At 48.3% G+C, this 16098-nt stretch overlaps 1 protein-coding gene across 2 annotated transcripts; it reads left to right on the top strand.

Annotated features, from left to right (window-relative positions):
• The first annotated feature begins 1212 nt into the window (after nt 1-1212).
• Nucleotides 1213-15132, top strand: MYBPHL (myosin binding protein H like). 2 transcript variants are annotated; one of them, XM_058660903.1, is made up of 9 exons: nt 1213-1529; nt 9540-9628; nt 10180-10375; nt 10615-10754; nt 10841-11000; nt 11106-11242; nt 12433-12619; nt 13749-13792; nt 14052-14295. In XM_058660903.1, exons 1-8 carry the CDS (start codon nt 1400-1402, stop codon nt 13757-13759), a joined length of 1050 nt encoding a protein of 349 aa, XP_058516886.1. In that variant the 5' UTR covers nt 1213-1399; the 3' UTR covers nt 13760-13792; nt 14052-14295. The 2 variants fall into 2 exon arrangements, with proteins under 2 accessions (XP_058516886.1, XP_012781432.2); XM_012925978.2 differs by lacking the exon at nt 14052-14295 and adding an exon at nt 14956-15132 and having other exon boundaries at nt 1214-1529.
• Nucleotides 15133-16098: the final 966 nt, after the last annotated feature.

The raw sequence follows: 16098 nt of genomic DNA, 5'->3' as shown, positions 1-16098 counted from the left end.
AGTTCTGACATGGCATATTGCCAGCCATTCACCAACCAAACCACACCCCTGAGCCAGCCTCCACAGTCACCATCTATGGCCACCCTGGCCCCTAATAATGAGGTTGATGGGCCCAAATGTACTTGCAAGTTGTCCTGGACCTCAGCATCTTGCACATTGCACAGACTGGGCTTCTATCAGCCGTAGATAGTAACAAGGGCTCCTCTCATACTGGGGACTAAATTGAAGAAGAAATTCACTCTTCAACCACACATATTTTTTTTCCCTTAAGAAAAATACAGAGGCAGCGGATAATGTATATGAAGAATCTGTCCTTGCCACACAGCTTTGCTGTGGCTTGGAAATTAAAAGCACTTTATTTTTCTAAATAATCAGAGGGAATGCTGGCTTCTGGTGATAAGAAAATGGGAGTATGGTAAGAGGCTAGATCTGGCTGGCTGTGTTAAGTGATGGTTTGGCTCACTGGGAGATGGATCTGGGCCTCTAGGTGGGACTAGTGCCTCCAGGGCGGCTGGCTGCTTCCCTATGTTTTTATCACTGCCCTCAGCCTGGTCATGACATCATCCCTTAAGTCACACTCAGGCCTTTGGGCTCTCCTCAGCCTCTCACTGTGTGTGCTTTATCTCCCAGGAAGGGAGCCATCAGCAGCTTCCAGAGGGGAAGTGCTAGCCTGTCCTAAAATAGCTCCCATTATTGAACATTTGGTCCACTGCATTCTGCTAAGCATTTTAAAGAGCTTACTGCTTTAATCCTCACAACAACCCTATGGTTATTACTCTGTCCATCTTACAGATGAGCAAACAGATGTAGGGCTGTGGTGGTATGAGTGGGAAGGGGGCCTGATGGCGGAGCACTGAATGTGCCTATGCTTCACTGGCCTGCCCTGGATCAGGGGTCCCCCACCCCAGGCCTGGGCAAGTGTTCAGACTGTACAACCCACTGACTGCAGAGTGAAGGGTGAGCAGTGCAGAGTGCACCTGTGAATCAGCTGACCCCAGGCTTTGCTCGGGACCTAAGCACCCCGTTGCAAGAGCGGGAGGTCAGGAGTTGAGATGTCACCCAATCCTCACAACTCCAGAGCCAGAGAGCCTCTTTGGATGGTGTGCGTACTTGAGCCCTGCCCTTGTGCTGCGAGAGGTGTCATCTCTCAAGATAACAAGTCCACCTCAGCCCTCCTCCTGTGGCTATTCTGAGCTCCTCTCTGATCCCCCCAACCTCATCCTGAGCCCCTACTTCAGCCCTCCACTGGGAGGAGCTGGGTGAGGAAAGTCCAGCCCCATTATGTAATCCTGTGGCCAGGACCCCAGGGGAGGCCAGCCCGGGAACAGGTGTTCAGCCCCTCGCTCAACAGCAACAGTGAAAATCTGCAGCTGGAGACCAGCCTTGGGATAGGCCCAGTATGGAAGCACTCACAGCACTGGAGGCAGCCTCAGAATCCACACTGAAGGTGGGAGTCATCAACCCAGCAGATGCCGAAGGTGGACGGGTGGTTGGCGGCTCCCCGGTCCAGCTCCTACCCGCTGTAGAAGGTGAGGCTGGGGAGGCCAGGGCAGTGGGAGAGGACAGGTGCACCGCCCTGACTGCACCTTGCTGGGTTTTCTCAGGTCTGGCTCACTTTCTGGGGCACAGGGATCCTTCCTTCCTTGTGCCCCGCCCTGCTCCTCTTGGATGTAGCCTTGCTGGTACTCGAGTGTGTCTGCTGGAATTTTGTTTTTAACTGGCAAGTCAAGTGAATGGCATTTATGGTATTTTATATTTAATTTAAAGCAATTTGTTTTTACCTTTTAAGAACAATGCGTGTCATGGGGACTAGGAGGACATGATCAACTAATGGCCACAGGAAAGGGACCGAGGGTGAGGTAGTAACCAGTACAGTCAGACCAATGAGCAGTGGCAACTGAGAGGCGAAGCGCTGAGCAGCCTAGTAAAGGGCTGGGTGTGCAAAAGCTATTTGAATATCAAGGGCAAAGCAGACTGTCTCATGGAAGAAGAGGTAGGGGGAACAAATTATGTGAACACATTAAGTTGGAGTAATTGATGCAGAAAACCAGTTTTGTCCTCAAGAAGCCACAAGTAGAGGGACAATCAGAGCCAGGACAAAACTCTGACTTTGGTTCCCAAAGCCCTGGGCAGGAGACACCTCACTCGTGCCTCCCGCTGGCTGCAGAGTGGGCTGCTGTGGGCGATCATCTCCTAACAGTCACTGACCTAGGCCACACACACACAGCCTGAACAGCCTCACCTTCCCCTGTAGCTGCTCTGACATGGCAGGGACGAGGGTCAGCAGCACCCAACAGCTCAGACTCAGCGCCATCCCACAGATCACAAGCAGTAAGGACACTGCCTGACATTCTACAGAGCCTGTGCATGTCTTTTAGCTACCTGGGAAGGGCCGACAGCAAGTCAAAACCCTAACTCTTTCCTACGTCTGAAGGCAAGTCAGTCCACTTCTCTGGGCCTCCATTTTCCCAACTGTAACTGCGGTGTTGAACTAAGCCCTTGTCTTAACTCCTAGATGGATACGGACCCTTTGGAAAATCTGATGAAAGCGCCAGAGTCTTGCTCCAGGAAAAAATATACCCTAAAAAGAAATGTTCTCAGAGTTCATAGAACTGCTGAAGCCTGTCCAAAGATCCTTCAGGATGCCAGGGACCTGGACCAGTTTCCTGAAAGTCCCAAAGACTTTATTCCTCTGAACTCCTCCTCTTCCTTATAGGGAGCTCTAGGAGAGCATGGCATGTAGTGCAGGCTTCAGAAGCAAAAAAAAAAAAAAGCAAGTTCAACATAAACTGAAACCGGCCAATCCTGAGCTTTTAGTCAAGCAAGCCCTCTAAGTGGCTGGCAGTGGTCAACGGGCCTGTGTCTGTCCTCAGCCCTGTGTTGAGATCCCAGGTCCTGGGGAGCTCCCAAAACAGTGAGAGACAGGGGAACAGCCTGCACCTCAACATGGAGACAGGAAGGACAGCCCATCCATGACTTCAACATAATTGTTTCCATGGGTTCTCTGCCCCCTTTTAATCTGAACTGTTCTTCCAGCCATGGGAAGTGCCTAGGAGTGACCTTCTTTCCCTCCCTCCCTCTTTTCCTTCCTTCCTTTTGTGTCTATTATATGCCAGGCACTGTTCTAGGTGCATGCCTTATAGAACTGAACATAAAATAGGCAAAACTGTCCTCCTCATGGAGTTATAGTGACAAAAGTTAGCAATGGTCACTGCACTAAAAATAATGCAAGTTAAGGGGACAGAAAGTTTTGGTGGTCGGAAGCCTTCAAACTTGCTGTTTCACTCAGGATCTTCCACGAAGACCTCATAGCAGGAAATGTGAGCATCAACCTAAAGGAGATGAGAGAGCAATGCACACAGGTGTTGCCGGGCAGGGCATTTTCCACACAGAACAAATGCCAAGCCTGAGCAGGAGTGTGCCACATGAGTTGGGGTCACTGCAGTTGTAGCACAGTCAGGAAGACAGCAGTAGGATTCAGGTTGGAGAGAAAACTGGGCCACTTTGTACACCTTGAGTGCAAGACAAATGGGCAGCCAGGGCAGGGCTGACCTGATCAGTACTTCTCTGGAGACTGTGGTAATAAAAATAGCAAGAATAACATCTGAAAATTAGAATGTGGAAGAAAGTCTGGAGGCTTGAGAAGAGGAAGGTGTGTGATAGTCACCTGGGAGAAAAAAAGATGGCACGGACCAGGGAAGTCAATGGCACTGCCAGGGTCCTTTTGGATATAGTGGTCCCTGTTTGATGGCTGTAGAGGAAGCATGGTTTTATGTTTGCCTGAGTCATGCTGTTCTGTAAAGATGCAGACACTAACTGGATGCAAAGTTTGTTTAACTAGGGTCGGGTGTTGGCCGGGGTGTACAGTGCAGAGGGAAAAGGATTAGGGGATTTGAGTGAGTATGTAAGAGGGTACAAAAGAGACCAAGAGTGCTGGTTCATGTCCCAGCTGCTCCACTTCCCTTCCAGCTCCCTGTCTGTGGCCTGGGAGTACAGTAGAGAATTGCTTAAGGCCTTGGGACCCTGCACCCATGTGGGAGACCTGGAAGAAGCTGCTAGTTCCTGACTTCAGATCAGCTCTGGTTCCTGGCTTCACATCAGCTCAGCTTCAGTCATTGCAGCCATTTGGGGAGTGAACTAGCAGATAGAAGATCTTTGTATCTGTCTCTCTTTGTCTCTGTAAATCTGACTTTTCAATAAAAATAAATCTTTTAAAAAGAAAGAGAAGGAGAGTGCCTGGCACGGTGGCCTAGCTGCTAAAGTACTCACTTTGCAAGTGCCAGGATTCCATATGGGCACCAGTTCTAATCACAGCAGCCCTGCTTCCCATCCAGCTCCCTGCCTGTGGCCTGGAAAAGCAGTCGAGAACAGCCCAAATTCTGGGACCCTGCACCCGTTGGGAGACCCGAAGGAGGCTCCTGGCTCCTGGCTCTGGATCGGAACAGCACCGGCTGTTGCGGCTCACTTGGGGAGTGAATCATCAGACGGAAAATCTTCCTCTCTGTCCTCCTTTCTATGTATCTGATTTTGCAATAAAAATAAAATAAGTCTTAAAAAAAAAAAAAGAAAGAGAGGGAGAGAGACCAAGAAATCTGTGTTGGTGGAGAGGAAAGTCCTAGAAAATGAAAGGGTTACAGGAAAATGGATCATAGATCTTAATGATGCTTAAGAATTGCTAATGTGGGATCGTCAGAGGATATGAGTAAAGGGACAGAAATTGCATTTGGAACCCTAGTTGATGAAACAAACAGAACTCAGAAGCAAGAGTTCTTTTGAGCATAATAGCTGAACAACAAATGTTTCTGTTTAGCGGGTAATTATCTCCCTAAAGTAACACAGAGGTTCAGGCTTGTTTCATCTTGTGGCTTGGCCATTTTCCTTAGGGTCCTGTGATCATATGCATACAGCTATAGCAAATGAGTGAAACAGAAAACTCACTTCTTGGCCCAGAAATTATGTTCACCATTTCCACTCATATTTCCTTGGCAAAAACTAGACGCCTGGTCATACAGCAAGCAGGGCTGGAAACATCCCTGACTGGGCAGCTGCTTCTCAGAGCTAACTACACCCTGGAAGAGATAACAAAGTTTTGGTGGACATTAGCCATCCATGTCACAGGGGTGATGATGAAACCCGGAGATGCTCGCAATATGGATCATAAAGCGATTGCAGTTCCAGCATTAGAGATGAGTGCAGGGGCCAATGGCTGAACAAGAGGGGACACAATCAATGCAGGAATGGCAGGCAGGCCAGGTTGCAATAGGCCCTGCAGGAGTTGGGCCAGCAACTGCTGAAATGACCAGGCATGTGGGCACCGGAATGACTAGACGTTAGGAATGCAGCAGGGTTGGAGAGAGTGCCAGTGAGTCAGGACGACCCCCAGCCACTCATACAGCATGATGAGCACCAGCTTAAGATGCCAGAATCTTTCTCAGAGAAGTCCCATCAATTTCATGGTCTTCAAGGAGGTGACCTCTTACCTTTCACAAGGTACTTTTGAGGATACCACATTTTTTTTCCTGCCAAAATCCTCCACGCAGGTCATGGTCATATTTCAAGCATCTGTGAATGTTCCTACAAGAAATGCAGATGCTTTATTGGATCCCTGGAAATCTCTATTTAGTTTCAAAGCCTTATCTGGCCTAATTTACTTGTTCCTTTCCTTTTCCAAGATTTATTTATTTTTATCACAAAGTCAGGTATACAGAGAGGAGGAGAGACAGACAGGAAGATCTTCCACCTGATGATTCACACCCCAAGTGACAGCAATAGCCAGTGCTGTGCCCATCCAAAGCCAGGAGCCAGGAACTTCCTCCAGGTTTACCACGCGGGTGCAGGGTCCCAAGGCTTTGGGCTGTCCTCTCCTGCTTTCCCAGGCCACAAACAGGGAGCTGGATGGGAAGTGAAGCTACCAGGATTAGAACTGGTGCCTATATGGGATCCTGGTGCTTTCAAGGCGAGGATTTTAGCCGCTAGGTCACGGCGCCGGGCCCCACATATACTTTCACACACTCACAAACACATACACAAACTTACATATAGTCAGACACACACAAATACAAACACAAACCACAGACGCACACTCCTATTAACCCCTCCAATGTTTTTATCTTGTTTCTTCGCTTTCCAAGATGTATCTAATAGTAAGCAGTCTAAACTCCATAGCCCTTAGGAAACTGCCAGAACAAAATTTCTAAATGGGTGGAGAAACATTGTAAGAGGATGTGAACTATTTCCCATGAGAATAGAAGAAAACAAGCATCAACTTCAGCAGAATAAAACTAGAGTTGATATTGGACAGCATTTTCTACTCAAGAGAAATCAATGTCTTAGAACTTCAAGTAGTCTAACAATTTTTTTAACTAATTTGAGAGACAGAGTCTCTCAGACAGCTCTGCTCCAGTGGTTCACTCCCCAAATGACCACCACAGCTAGAACTGGGCCAAGTCAAAGCCAGGAGCCAGAGACTCAACTTGATCTCTGACACAGGTTGTAAGGACTAACCACTTGAGGTACCACCTGTTGCCTCTCTGGATGCACATCAGCAGGGACAGAGCTGGGACTTGAACCAGGCACCCCAGTATGGGATGTGTGGGTCCCAAGAGGTGTCTTGCCAGCTGTGCCAAAAGCTTGCCCGATCATTCTCTGACAATTTTTGTGAAAGAACTAGACAGCATTCTATCTGAGAGAACAACAAAGCTGAAAGTAACAAAGCTGAGAAGCCACTGGCTCTCAAAGGACTTGTCACAGTGATTTTTCCCTGCACTGAAGGGGGAGAAACCGAACTGGCTGTCACAAGCCGGGTCTGAAAAGCTGGGGCTCTGCTGCAGGCCTCTAGGCTTTGGGTCCCATTCCTCCTTGCATCGGACATGGAAAAAGACCTTGGGCATGGGGTGGGGGAAGCCATTCCTTACCCAAGGTCAATACAATTTACACCTCATTTGCCTGGGATGTGTGAAAAGAAGCCTTAAATGAGCCCGAGTTAAGGTTCTCAGGAAAGGGTCAGATTGCTGCCTGGGTTGAGCCGGAGGTGCTGCTGGCAGTACCAGCAACTGTCACACCATCTCCAGCAGCCTCAGCCTGGCCTGGGTGCTTTGTCAGCTGTCCTCACAGCCCTCCCCCTGGGATTCTGCTGAGCGCGCAGTCCTCACCTACTTGTATCCAAGAGCAGGGGTAGTCTGGTGACCAGGAAAGAGCTGGGCAGGAGCCCCCTGAGGAAGGCAGCACCTACCCATCTGCTTAGCTGGGCCCCTGGAGATCTAGGGCACCTTCGGTCCACCCTCGCCCAACTCCCATCACGTCAGTCTGTGTTCCACAGCTACCAATATCTTTCACTTTTCCCTTTAATTTGGGTGGAAGAATGCAAATGTTTCCAGAGGTATTTATCTAACAAACAAAAGAAGCACTAGGTGTGAGTACAAACAGCAGGCATCCATCCACAAAGCCTACTTCCTACTTGTGATCTGAGCATAGGAGGGCTCAAGGACACCTCTCCCAGGCAGGAGGGCCTGGGTCCGGTCCTCACCTCAGCCCTCCACAGTCCTTGTGTAGATCCCTCTGCCTGCCCTTCTTGGCCTCCTCCCTGCAGAGCAAGCTTGCCGTCAGTGCCCCAACTATGGTAGCCAGCGCTCAGTAGACAACAGACCATGCTCAGAGAATGGGCCCTTCAAATCCAGTCCTAGAGGGAGGTGGGATCTTAAGGTCACAGGGTAACTGCACAATCAGTTGAGGTGGGAGGAGGATCCAGCCATGCCTTCCTCTGCACCAGTTTACTTCCAGCCCTCCGCTTGCTCCAGTGCTCACCAAAGGCCCATCACGGCTCTGAAAATTCACCCTTTCTCCAACTCTCTCCCCCACCAAGTGGGGGGTTATTTCCCCATTCAACAGTGGGGAACTAAGCCCAATAAGACAGGATTTTGACCCTTCCATCAGCCCTCCACCCGACAGAAAAAAAAAAAAAAAACTATCTGCCTATTTTCAACTCCTTGGCTGCCTGCCAGCACGATTGTAGGAGAACACATCATAAACACGTCTTCTGTTCTACATGCCCCACCCCAAGCCAAGAGGGCACCAGGAACAGAGGCACGCAGCTGCCTGGGGCCCTACCCCTGCCCCATTCTTCCTACTAGGGACTCAGGCCCTAGGCAAAACAGAGAGAGGACAGAGCTCTGAATAAGCTTAGCCCCCATCAGCTCATCCTCTTAGCTGCAGATAAGATGGGCACTGCCCAGGTAAAAACTGAAGTGACGCAGTGATGAATGAGACATGCACCACTTGGACATGTTTATGTTCATCTACAAAGGACGCATGATCATGAGCTGGTAGTGGGGTGGGGGAATGGCTACGGGAATGAAGCTCTCTAGGCAGTGAGCTACCGATGGAGGTGCAGCTTCATCCATGGCAGTTCTAACTCATATGATGCACACATTTAAACAGTAAACACCCTCCTACTGGAGTAAATCCTCTGGGATGTCTGTACAAAGAAATGTACATTATCAAACAGCTTGGAATTCACTTGCCAGCAGTCCTGTTGTTTGCCACAGGAATGTACCTAGGGTGGAGTGGGTATAACTGCCAGAACTGAGTCATGGCAGGCAGGCCTGGGTTCTTGGTGGGAACTCAAGTGCTGTCAATTTCTACAACAGCAGAAGACTGTCTCTGCCTGTAAAAGGAGGAGACAGCCCAGCCATCCTGAGAAGACTGACAACAAGCCACAGTGTCAGCCAAGGCCCCCGTGGCAACCCAGGTGGCATGTATACACTGTGGCAGCCCCAAGAGGAGAGAAGTCACACCTGGTCCTTCTCCAAACCTCCTGTTTAGCACTTTCCATCATGTCTTCTGCTTTCCTTCTGGAAGCCAATAAATGTCATCTAATCTGTGTTTCACATGGGGCAGGATCAAGGGGGAGCAAGTGATAGACCTAATCCTTCCCAGATTCTGGGTGTATCATGTGATCCTTCACTGACTGGTCACCAGGCAGGCACCCCAGAGCAGGCTGGGGCCCAAACACCTGGCTCGCTCTTCAATGACCTCAGTGCTGTCTGGGGGTGGAAGTGGAGGGCGGCAGTGGGTGAAGTGGCTGCAGGACTTAACTTCACCATGTTAACTCTGCCTATGGAAGGGAAAACATTCTCCTGTTCTATTCTGCACCAAAGTGGGAGGTTAAGATTAACAATGACCATGGCCTTGATAAAAGCTGAGTAAGGATGAGCATAGAAAAGGGCTGGGAACACAAACTACGCAGTCCACACTGGTACACAAATAGGAAAAAAAAAATTCTGTGCTTATGAAAAGTCAAGAGAGTTACACATTCATTTGCACTGCTGTACGTATCAGCTGCACTCCTGTTTTCTGAGTTTTAGGCTTCCCAGGGGAACCTTACTTAACTGTTCAACCCCAAGTTCCAACAAAATGCTGGTAATAATCTTTCTCTTCCCTCAGGGACTGGTTCAGTTTGGTGCACAGTGCCTGGGCCCACAGCTGGATGCAGTATCCACTTCCTCCAAGTATCCATATCTCTCTTTTTCTCTTTCCCTCAGAGCACCCCAAGATCTTGCTACCTCGGGCCCTGAGACAGACCTATGTCCGGAAGGTTGGGGACACTGTGAACCTGCTGATTCCATTCCAGGTGATCACCATCAGGCCCACTCTATGTGCACAGCTAGGACGAGGGTCTGGGTATTGATTTGGAAATAGGTGCTGGGAGTCCTGTGAGCAGAAGGGTAGTCTTCCCATATTTGACCAGAAAGTGGCCACAGGAGCAGCCATCTGAGACCAAATGATCTATCCACTCTGCACTCCTAAAGGTGGACTTGGGGAAGGCCAGGCATGCCCCATGAGATGAGATGAGGCTAACCCATGCACTTCCATCCTCAGAGGGCTGGGAACTTATCAGTTTGGAGGTTTCTCAGAAGTTTGGGCAGCTGTTTAGCTTGTTCAAGCTGCCCTGAGTGTCCATGCCCTAAACTCCCAGGGGGCAGGGGACACGCAGTCATCTTCTTTCCCATGATCCTCAGACTGCTGCTCCAAGGAGGAAGTCTTAAACACTCCATCAAGCTTTCACTCAAGGAATTGTCAGCTTAACATTAAGTCACCCCCTGGACCTGGGGATTGGATCCCTCAAAGCAAGAAGACTTGAGAAACTTCTTGAGTATGCTCAGCCTTTTCTCAACCCCTCAGGGCAAGCCCCGACCTCAAGCCACCTGGACTCACAATGGCCGTGCCTTGGATGCCAGTCGTGTGAGCGTGCGGAATGGGGAGCGAGACTCTATCCTCTTCATCCGAGAGGCCCGACGTGCTGACTCGGGTTGTTATCAACTTCGTGTGCAGCTGGGTGGTCTGGAGGCCACAGCCACCATTGACATCCTGGTGATCGGTACCCTTGGGGGATGGGTAGTGTGAAAGATGGGATGGTTCAGGCTGAAGAGGAGCTGTCTCAGAGAGCTGGACAAGCTGGGTGACACTCTCACCCCAAGCCTGGGACACAATGGACAAGGGGAGGAATGGGCTGGGGAGGTGTGTGTGTATGTTGCAGAGAGAGACCCGAGAGCCTGCTGAGGTCATGTCAGTGCATGTGGGTTGTACTGTGTAAGTTATTACGGCTTGCACTTTCAGAGAGGCCAGGCCCTCCTCAGAGTATTAAATTGGTGGATGTCTGGGGCTTCAACGCGACCCTGGAATGGACACCTCCCCAAGACACAGGCAACACAGTACTCTTGGGATACACGGTGCAGAAGGCTGACACAAAATCAGGGGTGAGGCCCCGCTGGGAAGGAGGGAGGGAAGAATAGGACCTTCTGGAAGAGGTCTTGTGCTAGGTCTACTTTGTGGGACCCTGCAGCTGTGGTTCACAGTGCTGGAGCGTTATCACCGGACCAGTTGCACTGTCTCCAACCTCATTGTGGGCAACTCCTATGCCTTTCGTGTCTTTGCTGAAAACCAGTGTGGACTCAGTGAGACAGCCTCCATCACTGCCGATCTTGCCCACATCCAGAAAGCAGGTAAGGAAGGCCCAGAGGCCATGACTTGGGAACACACGGGGACAAAGAGGTGAAGGAGGATGGTGATCTCAGATGCCATATCATGAACCTTCTTGGTGTCTGCAGCTACTGTTTACAAGACCAAGGGGTTTGCCCAGCACGACTTCTCGGAAGCCCCGAAATTTACCCATCCCCTGGCAGACTGCACTACAATCATGGGCTACGACACCCAGCTCTTCTGCTGTGTCCGTGCCTCTCCCAGGGTGAGTGTGGGACTCTGGGGAGTGTGGCGCAAAGATACTTCCTCCTCCTGTTCTTTCCAAACTTTAGCCATGTTGCAGAGCCTTCTAATGCTGCATCTGTGATCATCACCCCCATCTGTCTGCTTCAACAGGTTATTTAGAAACAGTTCTTATAACCCAAGATGGACTGATGTAAATGATGTTTCCTTTTAGTGTTCATTCCTGATATATGAAATTGTCACTTGCTGATCCGCTGGCAATTGGGTGTGAGCTTCAAGTTCTTTATCTGGTAGTACTGATGGAGTCCTACGGGTTTCTGACCCGCACATCTATTCAGGGCCTGTCACATGCAAGCTGTCTGGAGTTGAGCCTGAGTAAGGCTCTCTGCACATTTTCAGTCTGGTCACTGCGCTGCACATGTGGCCTAAAACACCAGGAAAAGCCTTTAACGTGCATCTTTTGAATTACAAGTCCTGAGCCGGACAGCACAGAGATGGATATCTCAGCAGGGGAATGTCAACAAACCCACTCTGGAAGCTACTTTCTAACTGGAGGGGACAGGACTGACTGAGAAGTTGACAGTGGAATGAACTATGAATGAGTCACAGTGCACATGCAAAAAAGAAGAAGGAGGAGGAGGAGGAGGAAGAGGAGGAACAGGCCTTGTCCCTAGTGCTTATGATTCATGAGGGGCTGCTTGGGCAACATGGAATGAAAAAGGCAAAGATCTAGATGCTCTTTTTGATCAAGGAAAATGAGCTTGGAAGATGCTGGAAATTCCGGAAGAAGAACCCCTTACCACCACATAAACGGTGTCAGCCTTCCAGAGAACCATTGTTTCTAGACATGATAGGGTATGGCAGATTTAGTTGACATCCCACATGGGCATGCCAGTTTGAGTCCCAGCTACTCCACACTTGTGATCTAGCTTCCTGCTAATGTGCCTGGGAGGTAGCAAATGATGGGCCAATTAACTGTGTTCCTGCCACCCACAGGGCAGCCCCGGACAGAATCTGGCTTTGGCCCAGCCTAGCTCTAGCTTTTGAGACCATTTGGGGAGTGAAGCAGTGGACAGAAAATCAATCAACGTCTTTCTCCCTCTCTCCCACATTCTATCTTGTCACTATGCCTTTCAAATAGAGAAGTAAATCCTCTTAAGTACTTTTTTTTCTTACTGCAAACCCTGTTCCCCATTATCTTTTGTCTTCCAGCCCAAGATCATTTGGTTGAAGAACAAGATGGATATCCAAGGCAATCCCAAGTACAGAGCCCTCAGTCAGTTGGGAGTCTGCTCCCTAGAAATCCGCAAGCCAGGTCCCTTTGATGGAGGCATCTACACCTGCAAGGCAGTTAACCCCCTGGGGGAGGCATCTGTGGACTGTCGAGTAGATGTGCAAGGTAAGGTCAGGAGAAGAACTCCTGCCAATCATCTCAGCTCTCTACAAGTGGCAGTCAGGGACCAAAGACACAAACCCAGATGGAGAAGGATTTACTGTCTGCAGGCTTTCATTGTCATTATCAAGATGTGTTTGAGCAGCCATGTTTGTTATCCCTGTCTCATCTCTTTCCTTCACAATTCTGTGATACAGACTCACGCTCTCTGCTTTGCAGAGGAATGTAAAGCATAGGGAGGTAACTGGTTTACCCCACATTTCCAGTGCTGATCCATACGCAGCTGGCAGCGTGTTGGAAGCATCCCCTACCTCCGTTCAGATCATTTTTTCTTTGAACAATCTTCTGACTCCATCCAGGAAAACTGCGGCTGTTTGTTAGGTTTTATTTTACTTTCTCCCCTGATTAGTTTAAAGAGGCTACTGCACAACCTCCCTACCTTTTATTTTTTATTTTTATTTTATTTTTATTTATTTTTGTTGGAAAGGCAGATTTACAGAGAGAAGGAGAGACAGAGAAAAATATCTTCTATCTGCTGGTTCATTTCCCAAGTGGTCGCAGTGGCTGGAGCTGAGCCGATCCAAAGTCAGGAGCAGGAGCTTCTTCCAGGTCTCCTACATAGGTGCAGGGCCTAAGGCTTTGGGTCATCCTCTACTCTCCTCCCATACCACAAACAGGGAGCTGGAAGGGAAGTGGAGCAGCTGGGACACAAACTGGTGCCCATATTTAATTCCTGGTCCATGCAATGCAAGGACTTCAGCCACTAGGCTACTGCGCCGGGTCCCCTCCTTGCCTTTTAAAGTATTCCTTCATTTGTCCATTTCGGTCATATTGCTCAGATCTATGTCACTGCACTTATGTTAATTATGTTGCATCATAATTATCTAGTTAATGATCTCTTTAAGCAGTGTGAAGGCAGAGAAGTGTCTCATTACCTTAACACTGGTGGGCAATGTCTAAAGGTCTAAAGGTCTGTTTATGAATTTACATGTCCCATTCTTCTCTATGTAAAGCCCTTCTAACTAGAACCATGGACTCTCAAAATCTCTGAAATAGAATCTCCTTCCCAATGCTCTGGGAGATTTCCCAGAGCTTTCTGAGTTTTTAATGTTGAGAAACGTCTGAACTTTTGCAGCTCCTCATTGAGGCTACCCAAGAGGACATGATGCCCTACCAAAGGTAAGAGCAGAGATAGAGGGTCTCAATGGATCAGTTCGTGTTTATAGTTAGTACTGTTGAGCCTGGGACAGACTTATATTCCTGAGTCTTTCAATTAGGTATTCACAAGGGACCACCTTTTTAAGCCACTTTTTCAAAAGTGAATATGATCACCTCCAAAAAGAGTTTATCATAGCTGAAATCCACTTTTTCACATCCTTTATATCACTGTCCTCCTTGGGCTTGCGATAGAAATGAAATCCAGTGCTCGCTTCAGCAGCACATATACTAGAAATGAAATCCAGAGGTCCTTGGAGAGTGATGGTATGTACCTAACAGCAGGCCCTTGGGGAGGGAGTTGGACAGTTACTGCAAGAAAAGACGCCACAGGAACCGTTGAAAAGTGATGGAATTGATAAATCACCCCATCTTGGGGTAGCAAGAAGGTAAGCACAGATGAAGCTGTCTTTGACAATTAAATGCTCCTACCTCAGGATTATAAGCATAGTAAAATACAGATTCGTTTGCTAGTGTTTTACTTAGAAGTTTATGCATTCCAAAAAAAAAAAAAAAAGTTTATGCATTCCATCCCATCTGAGAGAAGAAAATCCCATTTTCATTGTATGTCAATAACAATTATTTGGATATGTGGTCCCCAGAAAACAGATGATTAGCAAAGGGCAACTCAGATCATCATTCAGACTCAAATTATCACTCAGATTTGACAGCTCCTTCAGCTTCTAAATCATACATAGCAGAAATAGTGTGTATGCAGCTCATGAGAGAATTAAAAAGGACTGGTTCCCAATGTCCCTTCTGTCTCATAGCTCCTGGCTGATGAAAGTTGAGAATGAACTCAATCCCACAAGCCATTTGTTGAAGCCTATTCTTGACAGATAGTAAATGAAAACCCTAAGGGATGCATTAAAAGCACAGGAGAGCTCTCTGTGCCAGCTGGCTTGCAGAGGCAGTTCTCTCTGTGCAGTTCCCCTTCTCTGAGTTCATGCTGTTGCGTTGTGTTGGCTGTCCTCTTCCCTCTCCCGTGCCCAGCGCCCAGCAATGATACAGGATAAGTGGTGACTCCATAGCCCAGAACCCAGGGACTGTAAAGAAGGATGCCTCAGTGTCCTAGACATGCCCTAGCTGTTTGCTGGTAATGGCCACAACAGACTTTCTCTTTTCAGTGTCTCCGGGAAGCCTGGCTGTGGCGAGATTATTCTTAAGGAACTTCAACACAATGTCTGATTTGAACTAATCTAAATAAATGTGTGGATCCTCTGTGCATAAGCATCCATCTGTTTCAGCTTTTCTATATGGGAAAAAATTGTGAAAGACTCCTTCAGCTCAACTGGAATCGCAGGATCCTGAGAGACTTCTTTCTCTTTCCTTATCTTCCACAGAGGTTTTTGAAAACTGTGCTTTCTCTAGACAGTCTATAACAAAACTGAATTTACCCCTACAGGACCAACTACTGGAAAAACATATTGAAATTACTTCCTCCTTTTCTTTATGGGCTTTCTAGTATAAAAAAGGATAGCAGGGTACACAGCTCTCACACAGAAACAACTGGCAGGCTGCAGAAATACAAGCATAGCTAATTAAAGACAGAGCCCTAAGACTCAAGGGCTGAGATGACACTGAAGAGACTAGAACATAGGGGAAGGAATGAAGGTGAGGGTCCCTTGGCTAACTTTGTTTTCTTTTTTTTTATTATTTTATTTTTGATGATATTTACATACTTGAGAAGGATGCATGCCCATGTGGACCACTGATTAGGGTGGGAAGGGTTGAGGCAGAGGGGAAAGTGGATGAGACTATTGTTTCCAAATTTCTTTTTCTTATTTCTTTATCTGAGGGAAAGAGAGAAAGAAAGGGAGAAACCAAAACCAGCATCCTAACTGCATCAGTAGCCAGGGATGGGGGAATGGCCACCCGATGTCATCCCAGGATCTCTGATGTGGCACATGTTCTAAGGGTACTGCTCAAGTGGGTTCAATAATTCTGAGATGCTGTCAGTCTCGTGGATCCAAGAATGAGCCCATTGGCTGACATAATTCACCTTAGAGTATCCATTCACCCAGATAGTTGCTGTCAATTGCTTGGCGGAGGAAATTGTTGAATTAATTCTGTCTTCCATCCTCTGTTATGGTACCAGATGTCCTGTGAGAACCCAATGGACTGCCATATCCCCCATGTGCATCTGGGCATCCTGTCCTCTACACCATCTTTAGCAACTGAGGAGGCCTAGTTCTGACTCATGCATTCCATGGTCAGCCCACAGATCCTGCAATTCTCCCTCTGACCTGAGTGCTGAGCCCAAGAGTTCA

The sequence above is a fragment of the Ochotona princeps genome, chromosome 2 (assembly GCF_030435755.1).
Source record: "Ochotona princeps isolate mOchPri1 chromosome 2, mOchPri1.hap1, whole genome shotgun sequence".
NCBI classification, from domain to species: Eukaryota; Metazoa; Chordata; class Mammalia; order Lagomorpha; family Ochotonidae; genus Ochotona; species Ochotona princeps.
This window is presented reverse-complemented; position numbering and strand designations above follow the sequence as displayed.